Source organism: Myotis lucifugus, unplaced genomic scaffold (genome assembly GCF_000147115.1).
Source record: "Myotis lucifugus unplaced genomic scaffold, Myoluc2.0 scaffold_23, whole genome shotgun sequence".
Lineage (NCBI taxonomy): Eukaryota > Metazoa > Chordata > Mammalia > Chiroptera > Vespertilionidae > Myotis > Myotis lucifugus.
Window position 1 is genome coordinate 7,252,111 of NW_005871071.1, and position 19,804 is coordinate 7,271,914.

General features: G+C 39.9%; 1 protein-coding gene across 1 annotated transcript in view; it reads left to right on the forward strand.

Moving 5' to 3' along the window:
- The window catches only part of ATP8B4 (ATPase phospholipid transporting 8B4 (putative)), a 190,693-nt gene that overhangs the window by 32,895 nt on the left and 137,994 nt on the right, over positions 1-19,804 (forward strand). The window contains exons 4-5 of the mRNA XM_023751673.1: positions 2,770-2,868; positions 5,439-5,500. Of these exons, the coding sequence (XP_023607441.1) occupies positions 2,770-2,868; positions 5,439-5,500 (161 nt within the window). The remainder of the gene's footprint in view (positions 1-2,769; positions 2,869-5,438; positions 5,501-19,804) is intronic.

A 19,804-nucleotide genomic window follows, 5' to 3' on the forward strand; every position in this document is an offset into this window, starting at 1 on the left:
AGTGGTAGTTTGTGGAACTTAATATGGCAAATTCACTTGCATCTAAGAACATTGACATATTTTGCTTATATATTAAAATAAATGCTGTATGATATATGTTATTTCACTCTAGAATGATTTTTCAAAATAGTTTGAGTGGTTAATTGGTAGTTATAAACATTGCTTTTTTCTCCCATTTGACTAAATTTTTTCCTCCCATTTGAAAGAAAAAGGCATAGATCAAAGAATACATATATAATACAGCTCACATTAACCAGTTATTTACTTAGTATTTATTTCAGAGTAATTTAATTACACTAAACTAGTAGATTCCGAATGTGCTGGAATCTGTGTTAATTTTAGGAGGTAAGAAGAAAGATTAGATGTGTGCAGTCTAGATGAATAGTTTGAGTACTATTTTTTCTTTAGTTGAATAATTATTTATATTAAGAATCTTTTGATTATAAGTGGCAAAAACTTATATTCTTTTAAGCAAAAAGGGAATATATTTATGAGTATATGTCATTTCATGTATTACTGGATTTATGGCCAAACTATTTCAACAAATTGTGATGTTGCTTTTCTCTGTTTTCCTTCATGTTGGCCTATTCTCTGACAGGCTTTCTGTACCTGGTAGATGCTGAAAGCTTTAAACTTTTATTTTCCCAGCTTCAACTCCAATATGAGAGATTGGCCCATGTTGAGTTATACTTCTATCCGTAAACCAATCACTGTGGCTCAAGAATTTTTCTAATATGTTTTTTAAAATTTTATCTTTATTATTGAAAGTATTAGACCAGGAATCGAACTGTGAGCTCCCGGTTCATGGATCACTGAGCCACACCGGGAATTTGATGCAATGATTGTCTTGACCTTGATCACAAGCCAAAAACTAGAGTCAGGTGGAATTAGTGCACCAAAATTACATGAACTGAAAGTAGAAGGGGTTAGGTAGTTCCCTAAGAAAATAAGGGTTAGTTGAAAGAACTGGATGTTAAACAGAAAAAACAACAACAACCCACAAACGATGAATGTTCATCTTACAATTTATTGAAGAGACTAGAATCCTAGATTTCTTTCTTTCTTCTCCCTCCCCCTGTGAATTTGCTTTTGGTTTCTTCATATAATCCTTTGTACCATTCCAGAATTTTGAGCTCATTTCTCCAATGGATTTCTTATTTATGGTCAAAGACTTCTGTTCACAAAATTTTATATCCAGAAGGGGCCTTTGGGAGAGTTTAGTCCAACCTCCTTTCTTTTATTGATGAAGAAATTAGACCTAGAGACATTAGATGATGTATAAAGCTTTTACAAGTTAATGATAGAACTAGGTCTAGAATCCAGCTTTTCTGCCATCCAGCCCAGTGTTTTCCTTGGTACCTCAAAGTCTTTTGAGGTTTGTTTGTTTTTTAATTTTATGTGGAAGCTATTATATAAAATTGATTAAGTTTAGAGTTGTTTTTTTTTAAAATATATTTTATTGATTTTTTACAGAGAAGAAGGGAGAGGGATAGAGAGCCAGAAACATCGATGAGAGAGATCGATCAGCTGCCTCCTGCACGCCCCCCAGTGGGGATGTGCCCGCAACCAAGGTACATGCCCTTGACCGGAATCGAACCCAGGATCCTTGAGTCCGCAGGCCGATGCTCTATCCACTGAGCCAAACCGGTTCGGCAAGTTTAGAGTTGTTTTAATGGGGCCTGATCTCCATACACTGACCATTTCCACCCAACCCTTCCCCGCCTGAGAGCCCTGAAACAGCTCCAAATGGAACCCCATTTGAAAACCACCTAGAGAACATGCCAGTTGTCATGGTGTCTCTTGCAGGTGGAGGTACAGGCACAAGACTTTGGAGTCAATAGACCAAGGTTCAAATTTTAACAGTGTATGTTCTTGGCCCAGTTGCTTGACCTCTCAGATAGTTATTTATACAATGGAAAAATGATAACCAAGGCTGCGGCTTTTCCTGGCTCTGGGACACCATTCACAGCGCATTCACTGAGGTGCTAGTTACATGGAATACAAACCCTTGGGTTTGTATAAAACAACTTGATACAGAGTCTAACTCAATGGACTTCTCTCAGGATTAAATGACATAATATACGGAAAGTACTTGGTACAGTGTCCGGCTCAAGGTCGATGCTCAAAGAATCTCTTTTTTGGGAATTGGTGAGGAGTTGGTAAAATTGTAAAAAGTTGAAATGAGTAACTGATAAAAGACAGGTGATATTTATTTTTAAAAATATATATATTTATTATTATTATTTTTTAATCCTCACCCGAGGATATTTTTCCATTGATTTTTAGAGAGAGTGGGAGAGAGAGGGAAAGACAGAGAAATATTGATGTGAGCGAAACACATCTATTGGTTGCCTCCCACATGAGCCCCGACCAGGGCCTGGGCCAGGGAGGAGCCTGCAACCAAGGTACAAGCCCTTGACTGGAATCGAACCTGGGACCTTTTGGTCCGCAGGCAGGCCAACCTCTATCCACTGAGCCAAACTGGCCAGGGCTTATCTGGGAAAAGATCTGTGAAAGATTTCACGAAGCTTACTTTTTAACTTGCTATAAAAATTATATGTTTTATCAGGAAGTCTGAAAAGTGGTTCAATGATATGTTTATTCTATGTACCTTATGACCGAATGCAAACAGAAAGTCATTCTATATGTATATAAATAACTGGAATATCCCATTAATCTTTGGCAAGTCTTAGAAAATTAAGTGACAACATTTGGAAGATATACTTACTAAATTTGAAAGCCCTAAACTGTTTGAAATGTTTATTTCAGCTGATTCCAGAAATTTCCTCTTTGACCTGGTTTACCACCATTGTGCCTTTGGTCCTGGTGATAACTATGACAGCTGTCAAAGATGCTACAGATGATTATGTGAGTATTTGCTTTTGAGCATTCCTGATGTCTCAATTTTAAAAGTAGGGGAGGGAGGGGGCATGAAAAAAGAGACCCATTTGGACTTGTATGCATGTGTATAAGCTAAACTGATGTCTCAATTTCATTGTGACCTCTCAGAAGTAGAAAAAAGAGACCCATTTGGAATTTTTAAATTAAGCTCTTTTGGTCAATATGATATAAATCTCTCTTGCTAGTTGATGATTAATACAAGTCATAGAATCAGCAATGATTTGAATAATGACATCTTTGCAATAAATGTCTGACTTCCCCACATTATATGATCTTTCAGGAATAGAACTCATTTAGGTACATGAGTTCCCACAAATTGTCTTTAAAAGTCTTATTCATATAGACATACTTCATAGGAGAGTAAAATGGTAGAGCAGAAAGAAAGACATTTTGGAGAAAGACACCTTACCATACCATGTTCTAGCAGTGTAACATGATGCAAACCACTTCTTTCCTTGCCTGAATAATGTGGCCAATGACATCAGCACTGTAAGAAGGACAAAACAAGATGCTGTGTATAAAGTACTTGGTACAGAGCCTGTCTTACAGGGCGTACACAATGAATGCTTGTTCTCTGCTCCCTTCCTGTCCTGGACAGTTCTCCTCTGGGCCTTCACATTGATTGCTAAGATAGAAATTGTCAAGACGAGCCAGTCTGAGATGACTATTTCTAGTCCTTTCAAACTCTATACGTTCCAATACCAAGACGCCCTTGGCAAAGCCTGGGCAGAAGTGAGAGTGGCCCCATCTTAAGGCCCAGAGAGTAGGCTGCTCAGGGTTCAGGGCGTGAACTGATTGGTATTTTTCTGTGATGCCCAGCTAGTTAATTTAGGGGACAGTTTTCAGGTTAGGTATAGATGTGACTAAATACCTAATCTCTTTAGTCTCTACTGCAGTTAATGCTTGAATATGCCTTTATTTTGTGATAATATGTGCAGGTTCAATGAATTGGATAGCTCTATGAATCAGGATCTTGGCAGGAAACAGACGTCACTCTGAAATGGGGGAAATGGGACTAAGATTAATAATGAGGAGACCATTTACAAAGAGTGTGGCAAGGAAAAGTGCATGGGATAGCAACATGGGTGGCCAAACTACCTCTCACTTGAAGGGGCAAAGGAAGGAAGCAGTTATCAAACTTGAGGCTGTAGTTGAGGGCTGCTTGCAGCAGTTGGGGCTACCTACAGAGAGGAAGCAGCCACTGTTAACCCAGCTTGAAGGAAGCCAGGGAATTTCACTTTCCTCTGGCACTCTGCTCTCTGCCAGTGTCACCTACTGGCCAAACCCAACCAGAAGCCAGAGGGCAAGGACCATGTAGGTCAGCTTCCTCTGGCACAGGGCAGAGTGGAGAAGGATGGGTGTAGATTTGGAAGAGCAAACAAATTATCCAGCCCCCGTGTCAATTTATGTACTTAGAAAAGACCTATTTCCATTTCTATTGCTTTATTGGCGGGGAGAAGATTGCATGCCAACGATGGACTGACAATTTACTCTTCTACCACTATTATCAACTCTTTCCATGTTAACAAATGACAAATATCTTATTCCTCCTGGTAATACCCCTTAACTTATACCCAGCAATCAGTGTAATTGTATGCCCTGGGCACAGCGTAAATGAAAGACTGGGATGGGTTTAGGAAGGATGTTGAAAAAGGGAAGGGCTGGTTGAAGCATTTTGTATATTGTGATATTGATGTAATATTTTGAATATTTTTAAAAGGCAAAAGCACTAATTCTGATGATTATGATCTACGAAATCAGTTTCATGTTTCCTGATACTCCCCCTTGTACATCTGTGTATTTAGGCTAATGGGTTTGAAACAACACCTTATATTGTAGCTTATTACTGTCTAATCTTGGCAGTTCACATAGAAAGTCTTATCGAAATGACTGCTAATTTATGAGTTTAGTAGAGGGCTCATAATATATGGATTCTTCTAAACAATATAAGATATTTACATTATTGGAATACACAATAAGAAATAGGATTACTTGGGCATAAAAACACAAATCCACACCAAATGTGGTTCAGTATTATATTTTGATTTTAAAAGAGCACTCAGTATTTAATAAGTTCAGTGTTAACAATTATAATTTCTAGAGAATAAAAGTACATGTTGTTACAAGTAATTTCTTGGCTTCAAAGAAATCCATAAAACAGAATAAATGATGTTCCAATAAAGCATTGAGCACATACGTAAGAGAAATGGAAGTCCCCATTCCCTGTTGAAGACATCAAAATTAATGTATGGTTTTCTCTGGAGCTCTGTGGCATATTGTCTTCTTAGAAACAAGTAAAAATGTGTGGAAATTGGAAGAGCATGTGGTTAGACTTGTTCTGCTGAATAAGGTTTAGTGAGGAGGGTCTTGATTCAGATTTAGAACACGTGGAGCTGGGCCCATGGTAACCATAAGCTGTGCTCATTTTGGGCAGATGTTGATAGCGTTCAAATGAACTGAGAGTACTTTCAGTGTCCTTATTTGTGCTGACAAAGTATGATTTAATATGTTTTTTTCACAAATACTTTGATTTTTAGTTTCGCTACAAGAGTGATAAGCAAGTGAATAATCGGCAATCTGAAGTGCTCATCGACAGCAAGTAAGAAATACAATCTTTGCTTTATCTTTAAGATTTCTGGCACCACAAGATGGGTCTTGACAATGGGTAGCTTTCTCTTTTAATTAAATATATATGTCTTTCCCCCTTTATTAAAAATTGCAATGTAAGTCCATTTTGTGTTCATGGTTCATGCTCAGCAAATGCTCGTGCTGGATGCTCAGCTTCTACTTCAAATCCCTTTGGAGTTTCTTTTGTGGAGCACAGACATATCATTGTCACTTTCCATTTCTAGATCCAACACTATTTAGAATGGGCACACATGTGATGTCTTGTATGTAGAAGATGTTTCATAAGTACTTGCATATTTAATTTGGTAATTTCTGAGGAGTATTGCAAGAGAGACTTTGACACATTACTGTTTCAAATGGCAGTGATAAGAATTTTGTATTCACTCATTAATTGATTTTAGAATGAATTATTCACCATAACACAGATGTTTCCATTGCCTTTAAATTCCTCCATCAATAAAGAAATCTTTATGGGAATGGTTCTTGAATTTGAAATGCTTTAAAACATGTATTTACAAACAACAGAAAAAACAGCTCCAGAAAACTTAGCAAAAAGTAAATCTTCATTCCACTGTTTCTTACACTTTATCTCTTTGTCCTGTTTTGGCTAATAATAACAGATGGAAAAGTAAATTTGTGGCAAGTACTTCAGTCTGGTGGTCATCATCATCTTCCCATGATTTTTAAAAAATATATTTTTTTATTGATTTCAGAGAGGAAGGGAGAGGGAGAGAAAGATAGAAACATCAATGATGAGAGAGAATCATTGATTGGCTGCCTCCTGCACACCACACGGGGGATTGAGCCAGCAACCCAGGCATGTGCCCTGACTGGGAATCAAACCATGACCTTCTGGTTCATAGTTCGATGCTCAACCACTGAGCAACACTGGCTGGGCATCTTCCCATGATTTTGAATCATTTGGATGCTTTGAAGAGTATAATTTTTAAAGGAAATATTGTAAACAAATGAATCACATGAAACGAAAAATTTCAAGAAATTGAAGCTATTGAGAGGGGCTAGGTAGCCTAGACAATAACTGATAGAATTGAACTAATTAATCTCTTTTCATTACTAAATTTTGACCAATCACTAATTATGTAATGAATACATATAGTTTTTCTGTGTTGGATTATTTTAGAAAATGATGTTAAATATATGGTAAAGAAATATGATCTTAATTTAGACCCTTAGTTATAGAGATACTCTCAAAGTGTGATCTTGGTGTGACATGGATAAGCCATAAAGATGCCGGGAACCTCATGGTTCAATTCCAAGTTAGCAGGTTTTGAATTGTCGCCACTGTAGTATGGTGTTTAACAGCATGGGTTTTATACTCAGACTTTAGGTATGAGTTTAGTCCTGACCCTGAATAATTCTGTGTTCTAAGCAAGTTCTTCAGAGGTAGTAACTTTCATAAACTAATGTGGTGTGTGGCTTTGAGCTGTACTCTTGCATATCTTGATTTTCTCAAGTCCTGCAGTTCTGACTTGCTATTTATGAGACTGACATTAATATGATTTGGCTAATTTTCTGGGAACATCTGATGATCAGTCTTATTATCTTGACGTATCATCTCTTATAAAGTGTGTTAAAATATGTACAGTTGCATAATGAATTTGAACTAAAGGCCTGATTATATCTTTTAATGTCTCTCAAATTACTAGTTAAATTTGTGTTATTATATGGGCAGTGATAGATATTGAAGGCTCTACCTAGGGGCCTATCCAGTAACTTAAATATTCAGGAACTTGATGACCAAATGTCTCCCACACATGCTAGCTAACATTGTCATTATTATTAGAAGTAGCATTAGTGTCGCTTTCTTGTGGTTTCATTTAGCTTTTTGTTGAGTCCTGATGAGGTAGTATCTCTTTGTAATTCAATATGGTGTGACATTTTTAAAAAGTACTATTGCTGATGTTGTAGAGTTGAAGGGAGAAGCACGTATCATTGAGAATGGAGTATTCTTTAGGATTCAGTTAAAATCAGGCAAGATTTTCCATGTGTAAGATTACCTATTACTGTGAGTTCCTTGAGGGCATCTTTCTTGATCAGGTCTGTGTCCCTTGAGCCTACACAGTGTCTGTTAAATTTTCAAACTGAGCAGCAACAAGTGTCCTTGCTGAGAGGGAATCTACCAGAAGAGCTTGATCTGTCAAATTTTGCTGAGTCCCATCACTAGCCAACTCCTGTGGCTGGGATGGTGGTCTTTGCAGAATGTACATGGGCTCTGGAGATTGGCTTTTCACTTTTTGGTTTTGAGAAGTTGGAGCCATCAAATGGGCTTAGGTCTGAGATAGCCCAGGGAGGTTTGTCCTCCTTGGAGCTGGTTGTAGTTGAGAATGTTCTTGGTCTCTGATCAGACCATCACTATCTTCCTGTGCTCACCCCCTGTGTGCATTGCTTCTTAGGGCTTGTGCCTGCCACTTTCTTCAAAGCACTACCCTTGGGCTGCTGGAGCCAATGATTGATTGGTGTGGGAGTAAGAAAGAGCAGCACCCCTGCCTCAAATTGAACAAGCTGTGAGGCATAATTTGCACCCCTGAGCTCCTCTGGAGACCAGGCTGAGGATGGGACTTTGCCTGCAATCACACCCTTGCGTGGCTTCTTCCCTTCCTTGTGTTGCTTCTCATTTCTCTTACCAGTTTATCCCAGAAGTACTTTCCTATGAGCCACTTGCATGTGAATCCGCATCTCAGGTTCTGCTTCTTGTGAACTTGATCTAAGATAGTAGTTAGTGCACACTTAACCCCATGGCAATGCTAGTGGAAAATAGCAGGAAAGTGCGTTTGGGTCTACCCTTGGCACCTGTGGTTATAATCCAGGGGTAAAATAAAAAGCCTGGAGGGAATCAGGGAGTCCAGGTATTTCCGGAAGTGAGTGTTATACTGGGGTGGGCACCAGCAGGTACGTGTGGCTTCCCTGTGTGCTCCTGTTGGAAGGTCTTGGACTTGGGGTTCATCAGGGCAGGAGCAGGCATCAGCTTCTCCTGGAGGGAGAAGAAGCATGGGGGGAGATTCCTGAGGGGAAGGGGTATAATGAAAGCACTTTGCAGGGAACCTGGGTCTGTGTAAGTGATCGCTGTGTGACTTTGGCAATTAATTTTCCTTCTGGTCTCCCTCTTTCTGTGCTTAGAAGTGAGGAAGGTGGGTAGCTATGTTCAGATTCAATACATATGTATTGAGCAGCTACCATGCGTGGGCTATAGTACTTTCACACATAACTCTTATAAAACCCAAGGTGTGGGTAATAGTGCCTCATTTTAGAAATAAAGTGCTTAAAACCTAGAAAGGGAGTGACTTGTTCAGGGTTCCATGGCAAGTAAGAATCCAAATTAGGCTTCTACCCATTCATAAAGCAATGTGTAAGCATGAACTTTGTGGTCTGATCATATCTATTTACTAGTGTTTTATATTTGAAGAGCTTTGTCTACTCATCGTTTTTAGCACTGTGCAAGCGGTGATGCTGGACATTGTAAACCTAAGCCACAAAATAACTAGAGAAATAAAACCCTTCCTTTATAATCTTCTTTTTCAATTTTAGTTTTTTGGTTTTGTTACTCATAGTCCTTTTAAATCAGGACCAGTTTTCTGCATCTGCAATCTTATAATACGTGAAAGTGCTTAAAAAATAGGTGTTGTATTTGACTTGAATATAATCTTTTGGTGACTTTAGTTTTAAAACTGCCGAAACCGGTTTGGCTCCGTGGATAGAGCGTCGACCTGCGGACTGAAAGGTCCCGGGTTCGATTCCGGTCAAGGGCATGTACATTGGTTGCGGGCACATCCCCAGTGGGAGATGTGCAGGAGGCAGCTGGTCGATGTTTCTCTCTCATCGATGTTTCTAGCTCTCTATCTCTCTCCCTTCCTCTCTGTAAAAAATCAATAAAATATATTTTTAAAAAAATAAAACTAAATAGGAGTGCCCTGGCCAGGTGGCAGAATTGGTTGGAGCATTGTCCTGTACACCAAAAGGTTGCAGGTACAATTCCGGGGGGGGCGGGGGGGCAGGCTATGGGAGGCAACATCTCACATTGATGTTTCTCTCTCTCTCTCTCTCTCTCAAATCAATAAAAACATATTTTGGGTGAGGGTTAAAAAAACAACTAAATAGGAGTGGCATGATTCCATACAGTAAAAATTAATATGACTGCTAAGTAGGAGGTGCATGTTCTTGCCTCAGGCAAAACAACATATATCTGCAGACTGAACCTGTGAATATCAATAGATACTCAATGTTTCATAAGAGGAGGTTTCCTCAAGTCATGCTAACATCTTTGGCCACTGTGGGAGCAGCTGGGCAGGTGAGGGGCTATGAGAGGGCGTCTGGAAGTTGCGGCAGAGGTCATCTAACCCGATCTCCTCAACCTGGGCTGCATATTATATCCGTGCCCCAAGCCCCAGCCCAGCTCACAGCAATTAAATGAGGGTCTTAGAGGTGAGGCTCTGGTGTTTTTATAAAGTTTCCAACATGATTCTAACATGCAGAATTAACAGCCTCTAATGGCAGCCATCTCTTTACCCATATCTATAGCTCTATGTTTATATCTCTCTAATATTAAAAGCATCTAAGAAAAGAAATTCCATTAATTTTTAAAATGGTAAGCATAGTTTTCCATATTATAACTCTCTTTACAAAGGAATGATTCTATAATGCTTAAAGGCTGCATAACATTCCATTAAATGCATGTCTTATAATTCAAATGAGTACTTCCTTATCATTTGATATTTCATCTGTTTTTAATTTAAAATATTTTTTGGATCTTTCTGAATTGATAGATCAAATCTGGGTTTTTGGGACATATTTGTAAACTCACCTAGGAAGATTACATTGTACCCATTATTTCCTATATGAAGTAATTAGAACTTGAAGCATTATTTCTCAGTCCACTGAATATCAGAGAATCTAGGGTTTAAGTGTGAGCAGACCAGGTTGGGCATAGTGATTAAACCTTGGGAGGGTTTAGTTTCATCAAACATGAGGGTTCCTGGATGGGTGGCTCTCAGACTTCCAAGTTTATATTTTCTTTTTTTAAAATATATTTTTTATTGATTTTAGAGAGGGAGAGAGAGATAGAAACATCAATGATGAGAGAGAATCATTGGCTACCTCCTGCACACCCCACACTGGGGATCAAGCCAGCAATCCAGGCATATGCCCTGGCAGGGAATCTAACCATGACCTCCTGGTTCATAGGTTCCACTCAACTACTGAGCTACGCCGGCCAGGCCAAAGTTACTTTTTCTTAATCATGGAAGAAACCCCCCAAATTTTCTGTTTTAAAAAATATATTAGTGACATATGCAAATCCCCAAACATCAATAATTTGAGACAGTTGAATATAAGTTTTATATTATGGTTACTAGCTACATAACACTCATGTGTAAAGTATGTACACCAGTTGCGGTCTGCAGAGTTCCTGAATACATCTGGGCAGTGACTGGGCAGCGTGACCAGCAGATCCTTCAGGAGGCTGTGATGGAACTCTTTCCGTCTTCTTTGTCCTGCCAGATTAGAGGCATGTAGACTGATGGTCAAAAGATCTATCATTTGCTGCTGAATTATTGGAAATAACTTACCCAAGAGAGAGAGAAATTCATGTATGGCATTGCCCTCTGTTGGATTTGATCCAAAATGTCAGTCATGGGTAAGAGTGGATTATTATTAATTATGCTCCTCCTTTTTCTCCTTGGGCACCTGCAACAAAAAATACTTCAAGCTGACACATAGTTGGTGAATCTGTGTGCTTCCTGTAAGTGAGGGAGTGGGAATGCTTGAGGTTTTGGGATTCTGTTGGGAGAATTGATGAACCCTTCATTGAGTTACCTTGTCTTCATCAAGGCTTTGTTGGCTTGCAATTGGAGTGGAGGCTTCTGTGGTTAAACACATGGCAGAACCCCAACTTTCTGAGATTTAAGTTTTTTTTATCTCCAGCCCACCCAGATCATTTATATGTTATTAGAGGTCCAGTGCACAAATCCATGCACCAGTGGGGTCCCGCTGCCTGGCCTGTGGGATTGGGCCGAAACCAGCTCTCCGACATCTTCCGAGGGGTCCTGGATTGTGAGAGGGCACAGGCCAGGCCGAAGGACCCTACCAGTGCACGAGATCGGGGCCGGGGTGGGATGCAGGAGGTTGGCCAGCAGGGGAGGGGCCACAGGAGGGCTCCAGGGCATGTCCAGCCCGTCTTGCTCAGTCCCAATCGGCTGGACCCCAGCAGCAAGCTAACGTACCAGACTGAGCATCTGACCCCTGGTGGTCAGTGCATGTCATAGCGAGCAGTTGAGCAGCCTTAGCATATCATTAACATATTACACTTTGATTGGTTGAATGGCCAACTGGACACTTAGCATATTAGGCTTTTATTATATAGGATGATGGTACCACTGGGACTAGGGGACAGCTATTTAGGGTTATATGAAGAGACTGCCTATTTGAAAGGAAAATTGAGGCAAAAAACTTGATTCTTCTTTCAAAAAATGTTAATAAAACATACTATTATGGGTTTATATGACAGTGAGTTCAAAAGCAAGCTAATGGGAGTAATCTCAATGCTTTTTTTCCAGGGGAAGTTGTTTAAAAATTAATTTAATTTTTAGCTCATGCTGCTAACTCACAGAAAATATGTTTCAAAAATAGTTTCACCCTCAATAAATTAATTTCAGTTTCTTCAGTCTTGGATTGATCATTTCTTGGGCAGTTTCTGCATGTCAGTTTTGCAGATGGAACTGTCCATTTGCCAATGTGCTGGTTTCTGTATGTGAGCCATGGCACTGTTAAGGTTCTTATAAATGATTTTCTATTGTAATCAATTATTATAATGCATAAATACATTTTTGTGTTAAATTTCTAAATGGTGACTATTTCCCCAAATGAGGTACATCTTGAAATAACAGGAAATTATAACACTTTCAAAACTCTGTACATGGGCTTTTCAGTGGAGTCTCTTGATTTCTTTTTAAAATTTATATAATCCAGATGTTAGCTGCTCTCTTTTTCTCCTCTTAAAGCTCCCTCAGGTATCCCTCCCCCACAAAAATAGCATTAGAGAGCAAGGTAGAGTTGAATGAAGATTTTGTGGGGGTCATATATGAGGGGTTTTATATCACATACTTCATAGCAAACAATGTGAAATCCCATTTTAACATTTTTCTTCCTCAAAGTTCTTTCAGCAGCTGGCCTTGTATAATCTCTTCCCCATTCAGTGCTCAGTGTAGTTGGCTCCAATCTCATTCTCTCAGTATTTGGGGCCCCTCATATTTATCTCCCTTTTATTACTCAAAGTACTTTGGTTCATCCTTGGCTCTGAACTCAAACCCATCACAGCTGCTCACTAAAATAGCAGATTCTTCTGTAACGAGGACCCACTTATCTTGCATGACAATGAAAGCTTAAAATACACCATGTTCTAGGTAATATTTAAAACTTGATTCTCTCTACTTAAAAAAAAATAGGTTTCTGTATCTCTTCTCCATTGTCATAGGGAGGAGATCTAGAATTTCCTTTGAAAAAACAAACCCAAACCTAAACCACAAAGGCTTTAGGAGTTAATAATGTAAAGCCCTCTTAAGATCTTAAAATCTGAAAGCTAAAGGAGATTATAATATTATAGTGAGTAAATTTGGTTTTAATCAGAGCCCACATGTTGTCAATACCAAACCAAACAAATGTTTTAACAGCATTTGTTGATTAACTACTTATTGTTGATTAACTACTTACACATTTCTGCTACAGAAACATTTTGCTTTAAATATTCTGAGATAGTATCAATGAGTTAATTTTTTCCATGCATTTTAGATTGGTATATTATCTGTTTGCTGTAGTAGGAAATTAAGAAAACTTAAAAGAGTACAAAGAAAATATAGAAGTTACTGTTGGTTCTAGTACCCCGCTTAGAGTAAACTACAATGAACTTGTGAAGGCATTTTATTGATCCCGTTCCTCCCCAATCTTTACTTTCTTCTCTCTTTTTTTTTTTACCCTTTCAACTCTTCCACACAGTATTCATTTAAAAAATAATCATTTTACTATAAATTATTGTCATGGTTTGAATGGTGGCCCCCCAAGAAATATGTCCACTGGGGCCTTGCCTATAATTTTCTTCGGAAAAAGGGTCTTGGCATATATAATTAAATTAAGGATCTTGAGATGAGCTCATCCTTGTAATCTATCACAAGTGTGAATACAAGAGTAGAGAAGGAAAGAAGACACATAGCAAAGCAGATAATGTGAAGATGGAGGCAGAGATGGGAGTTAAATAGTCCAAGTCATGGAGTGCATGAGGCTACCAGAGTTGGGGTGTGAGGCATGGATCAGATCTTCCTCTGGAGACTCCAAAGTGAGTGCCACCCTGATGACGCCTGGATTTTGGACTTTAAGCCTCTAGAACTGAGAGAGAATAAGCTTTTGCTGTTTTAATCATCTAGTTTGTGGTAATCTGTTATAGCAGACCTTGGAAATGAATGCTCTCTTGTCTTTAGCTTTTAGTTGAGAGGTTCTGTTTGCTCATTTGTTCATTTTTTTTACTCAATAGACATTTATGAAATGCCTACTGTGTGTCAGGCAGGATGCTATATGCTGGGGATGCAAAATTAAATTAGGCACAATTTCTGCCTCGAATATAATGCAGCCATACATATATGGTATTCAATAAGCTTATCTGTAGAATTGTCACAATACTCTCAGCATTTTATTGTTTTTACTAACAAGTAAGGCGAGTGAGCAAAATGACTAATCTCATTAGGAATGTGCAGCTTTTGAAAATTCTTATCAATATACAGGCTCTGTAGACAAACCAATGCCAGGTGGCAGAAAAAAATTCAGTAGGATTTGGGAACCTGGTTGGAAATGATGCCTTGAAGCTGTAACTCAGGCAAACACTAAACCACCTTTCAACTTGAGTAGTATTCTCAAAAACTAAGATCTATTTTCTTATTTCATGCCAAGAATTTAAAAAAAATTATTTCTGCTTGTTGACTTTTGGCAAGAATTAGATGTGCAGTGATACAAGAAGAAAAACAAAGAGGGGCAGAGAGCATAGAAAGTAAGAGTAATGATCTCTAAATTATATCCAAAGACTCAAAGTACCTGGGAAATCTGGGGGCTATAAGAGTGATATTGTCAGCAACACCTGGAAAGAGAACTCTGGCAGTGGCATTGTGGACCAGTTACCAGAGATAAGGAAGGGAGGAAAAGTGTAACTTGGATTGTGATGCTAAACATTGCAGGAGGAAGCAAATGAACCCTAATGATGGAGAAAGAATAGATTTTGAAGATGGTGCAGTGGGTAGGTGGGAAGAGATCAACCAAAGAACTTGTATGCATATATGCATAACCCATGGACACAGACAATAGGATGGTGAAGGCCTGGGTTGGGGGGTGGGAGTGGTCTAGGGGAATAAAGGGGACATATGTAATACTTTCAACAATAAAGATTAAAAAATAAAAGTTGATAGCATTTTTAAAAGGAGAATATAGGTGCAATAAAGTTTGCTTTCTGTAAGTTTTAGGAAAGGAGTGAGCATTCATTCAAAATAAGTACTTATTGGATTTTAAGTTTGACTAATGTCCTATGTTAAGGCCAGTATGAGAGAGTTTGAAGGGGAAAGAAGAAAAGCAAACTATTGAGAAATGGAATTAAGTTTAGAGAGGGCTTCGTGGAGGAGAACACAGGAACATCAGTAAGATAGAAGGGGCTATGTTGGCAACAAGGGATGAATTTTATTCGGATCATTTAATTTGCTCTGTGTGTCAAACACACCTGTTAAGATTGCATCAGGGACATGAAGTAGAATTCAACAGGGGCAGAGTAGTGGCAGGATTTCATGTTAACCACTCATCCACCTATCATTCAAGCCACACTTACGTGATACTCCTCTGTACCAGCCACTATGCTAGATACTGGGGATGTAGGGATTACTGAGACCCATGTTCCTTCCCTCAAGGAGCCTGGAGTTTAGGGGAAGAGATGGACAAATAAACAGACTATTTAACAGGAATAAGTGCCATGAGAAAAGGAAACCTGAGATGCTGTGGGAGCACACACACACATGTGGGAGGACCCTAACACAAGTTGGAAGGCCAGTAGCAGGGCTTTTATTGTTTCAGAATAACTCATGGAAGAATTGCCCCCCCCACAAAGATCAGCCACTGAAGAGCTAATTGAATGATGGCGTGTGAGAGAGGGGAGATCAGAGGAGGATTAGGGAAGGATCCAGGCTACAAATGATGGCTAGCTCTTCATATTATAAGTAGAAGGAAGCTAAGAACATGCTAGATGAGAAATACAGAGAAATGATCTGGAATACATTCATTCTCTCCCTATCTCTTTCCCATCTCCCCAGCTATGTGCTCTGGTAAAGTGTGGTCCATGACTGCCATCCTCATATATAGACTGCTCATGTAGGACTGTTGGAACCTGCATTGTCTTTTCCCCCCCATGAGGTAGGAGGGTGTTGGGAAAAGCCCACCAGCCTGGTGTCAGGAGGCTGAAGTCTGGTCCCGGCTCTATCACTAATCGGCTGTGTGACTAAGAACCATGGACTTCGGTTTTCTCAGCTTAAAACAAGAGGGTTGGATACCAGTCATTTTCAAACTCTTTCCAATAAGCAGAGCCCTTTCAAATGAAATCTTATATGGGAGCTCAACATACAGAACAGATATAAGTGTTGCTGCTCAGGATGAAACTTGGTGGGGGTCCAGATGTGTTCTTGGCTGCTCTCTCATCCTCTGTGGTGGCCCTGGAGGGGCCTCTACGGACATCAGTGGGCTGTATAGTGCTTGTCCGAATGAGGTCTGAGAACTGCCTTGGTCCAGATCAACGGAGCACAAATTCTTGAGCCTTTCCCCAGACTTCCAGAATCGAAACCTCAAGGTTTGAGACCTATGACTCTATTTTAAGCAGCCCTTATTTGAACTCTTATGCACATTGAAATTTGAGTACCATTGGGCTAGATACTTCCAGGTTCCCCCCAGTCTTTAATACTGAGACTCTGTGACCCTCTTTTGCTTTGTTGTGATGGTGAAGAACCTAAGGGAAGTCAGAGATTCTACAGGATAAAAAGACTTAACTGAAAATGGGGAGTCAGAAGTGTAAGGGTGGATATTATGTTAATAACAATAATAGTAATAATAGATGCAGTAATAGTAATAATAATAATAGATGGCAGTGGAAGAGGAGAATTGGATATAAGCGAATAGGTTACAGAATGGATTAGGGAAAGTAGAGAGCAACTTTAACCACAGGATCTTCTAAAACTGAAGATATTGTATTCCAGATGGATGAAATTGTAGCAAAAAGTGTCAGGAGACGATTCAGAGCATGAAGCTGCCAGAGATAACACCCTGATGAGATCTTTCCACAAATCCTGTGCTCACCTCTATCATAGCACATAGCATCTTCATGGTCTCCTTGCCATTCATCTATTTGTCTATATATACTGAGGCTGTTAGGTGCTGGGAATACAGTGAACCCAAACAGACAAATAGTCATGCTGAGTGGCATTTAATTAAAAGCTGAGGCAAGAGTGCTGCTAAGGAAATGATTATAGCTCTAAAGAAAGAGGTGTGTGTGTGTGTGTGTGTGTGTGTGTGTGTGTGTGTGTGTGTGAGAGAGAGAGAGAGAGAGAGAGAGAGAGAGAGAGAAAGAGAGAGAGAATTAATTAGGCAAGGGGGGTGATGGGACGAAAAGGAGAACTGCAGATAGAGGTAACGGCATGTGCAAAGGTTCTGTGGACAGAGGGAGGGTGGGGATTATGAGGGATTGAGTTTCAGAAGCACAGAGAGAAAGGCTGAGAGAAGAGCAGTGTGAGATGAGGCCGGACCCTGCAGGGCCTTGAAGACCAATGTAAGAGTATGGAAGGTGGGGAAAGGTGGGTGGGTGGGAAGAGATCAACCAAAGAACTTGCAGGCATATATGCATAACCCATGGACACAGACAATAGGGTGGTGAAGGCCTGGGAGGGGGGTGGGGGTGGACTAGAAGAGGTCAATGGGGGAAATAAGGAGACATATGTAATACTTTCAACAATAAATATTAAAAAAAAAGTTTGGGTCTTTTTCTTAAGAACAGAGAAAATACATGGAAAGGATTTACCTTTTGAAAAGCTCATGCCTGCTGCATGGGGGAGAAAACCAATGGAGGGGGCCAGGGTAGATGTAGGGAGAGGGTGGCTTTCTATTGCTGTATTTGTCTGTTCTTATACTACTGTGAGTTACTGGAGGCTGAAACAATCTCTATGTTCCCATCACACCCCTGAACAGTGTCCTTTATCCAGATGATGCTCAATAATTATATGATGGATGAGCCGCATGCATTTAAATGAATTATTTGGAGTCAAGGTCACAATACCTTTTATGTACTTCACTTTCCCCCTTTTTCTTCCCTCCAGCTAATATGGGGCAAGGGGAGGTGTTCGCATATTGCATGTTCTTTGAACATCATTGTCTGCTGTCATTACCACTTGAGACTGGTGTTTGCTGTGGGGTATTTGGATAACAGCTCCATCTTTAATCCAAGCCCTCAGTATTACTGGGGGTCTCCCTGACATTGCCACACCTTAATGTGCCTGGGGCCATGTCTGACATTTAAAGAAAGGGACAGAATTAAGTCCATCTGGGCTTCACTTCTGAATGAGCAGAGCTCAAAGTAGTGTTTGAAACAATGCTTACTATTTCTTTTGCAGCTCCCCTCTCTCCCCACCCCCTCCACGTCCTACCCCTGTCACATCATGTTGAAAAACAAGCACGTAGGAACCTGGGACAGAGGTGTAGAGATAGGCTTCCTCATGTTCACATCAGATGCTGGCCTCCAATCGGACTTTGTGAACTGCCTGGCTAACAAATCCTGTTAATCCAGATTGCCTCATCTGGTTACCTTGCCCCTCACCAGGCATTTCTGATTAGACATATTTTCCCCCTCCACACAACTAAATTTAAGGCTAAATTTTCAAATCAGATGCTCATGTGGCTGGTTGCCTGAGAAATCACATGTGGGAGCTGAGAGACCCACACAGGGAACTGCCCTTGCTTCTGGAGAGCGGGTCTGGAAGCCATATGAATTGTAAATAGTTTTAAAATGTAAAAAAGTAAAGCTTTCTGCCAAAAGGCGAGAGCGGAGTTTCTTTTTCCCCCCTTTCTAGACTCAGTTATTAGGTATCTGTTGAAAATTACTGACCTCTATCATACAATCTGTTTACTGTCTCTATCAGCTGCGGCCCGACCAGCCAGATTTACCCTCCCTGAGGGCTCAGCTCTGCCAACACTTGCTTTATTAGAAATAGGGTTGGGGGTCACAGCTATGAACCACGAGTACAGTTGTTAGATACATGATTTTCATGGAAATTTGCCTTCGTTCATGGAATACTTCCTTCTGAAACTTGGGTGATAGAAATAGGTTAATATTTTTTAAAACAACAGAGCCTGGTCCAGCTGGTGTGTCTCAGTGGTTGAGTGTTGACCTATGAACCAAAAGGTCAAGGTTCAATTCCTGGTCAGGGCACATGGCCAGGTTGCAGCTCCATCCCCAGTGTGGGGCATGCAAGGATCAATGATTTCCCCTCATCATTAGTGTTTCTATCTCTCTCCATTTCCCTTCCTCTCTGAAATCAATAAGAATATATTTAAAAATATAAAATAACGGAGGCTAATTTTCCAATAAGAGCAAGAAAGAAAATGAATAGGAAAAGGGACATGGCTTCCTTTACTTGCTCCCCACCAAGTACCTAACATACTACAACATCACTGCCCACGTGGAGAAACATTGCTCAGCATATGTCCTGTGTCTTTGTGCTTCCTTCTCTTACCTGATCTTTCGTTATAGAAAGTAGTTCCATAGACTTTTGTTGTTGTTGCTTTTGGCTTTCTTTCTTGTGGGCGCCAAGGCACAGGGACAGTCCCTGTTTCTTACATATTGACTACCAGAGACTCCCTTCCATTCTGTATTGGCAAATATCTTCCGATTCCTCTTATTTTCCTCTTGTGTTCCAAACTTTGTCCTTTTTTTCTGTATTGTATTTCTCACTCCTCTTCTAGGGTAAAGAAAAAGAAAACCAGAGTTGAGATACAAAGATTGATAGGAAAACAATATTCAATATAGGCCCTTTTTGTGAAATATTTTAATTGATTTGTAGGGAGAAAGGGAGGGGGAGAAAGAGATAGAAACATCAATGTGAGGGCAGAACATCGATCGACTGCCTCCTGCACCCCGCCCCCCCCCCCCCCACTGGAGATGGAGCCTGAAACCTGGTTTTATTTGTAATCTGCAAAAATATAT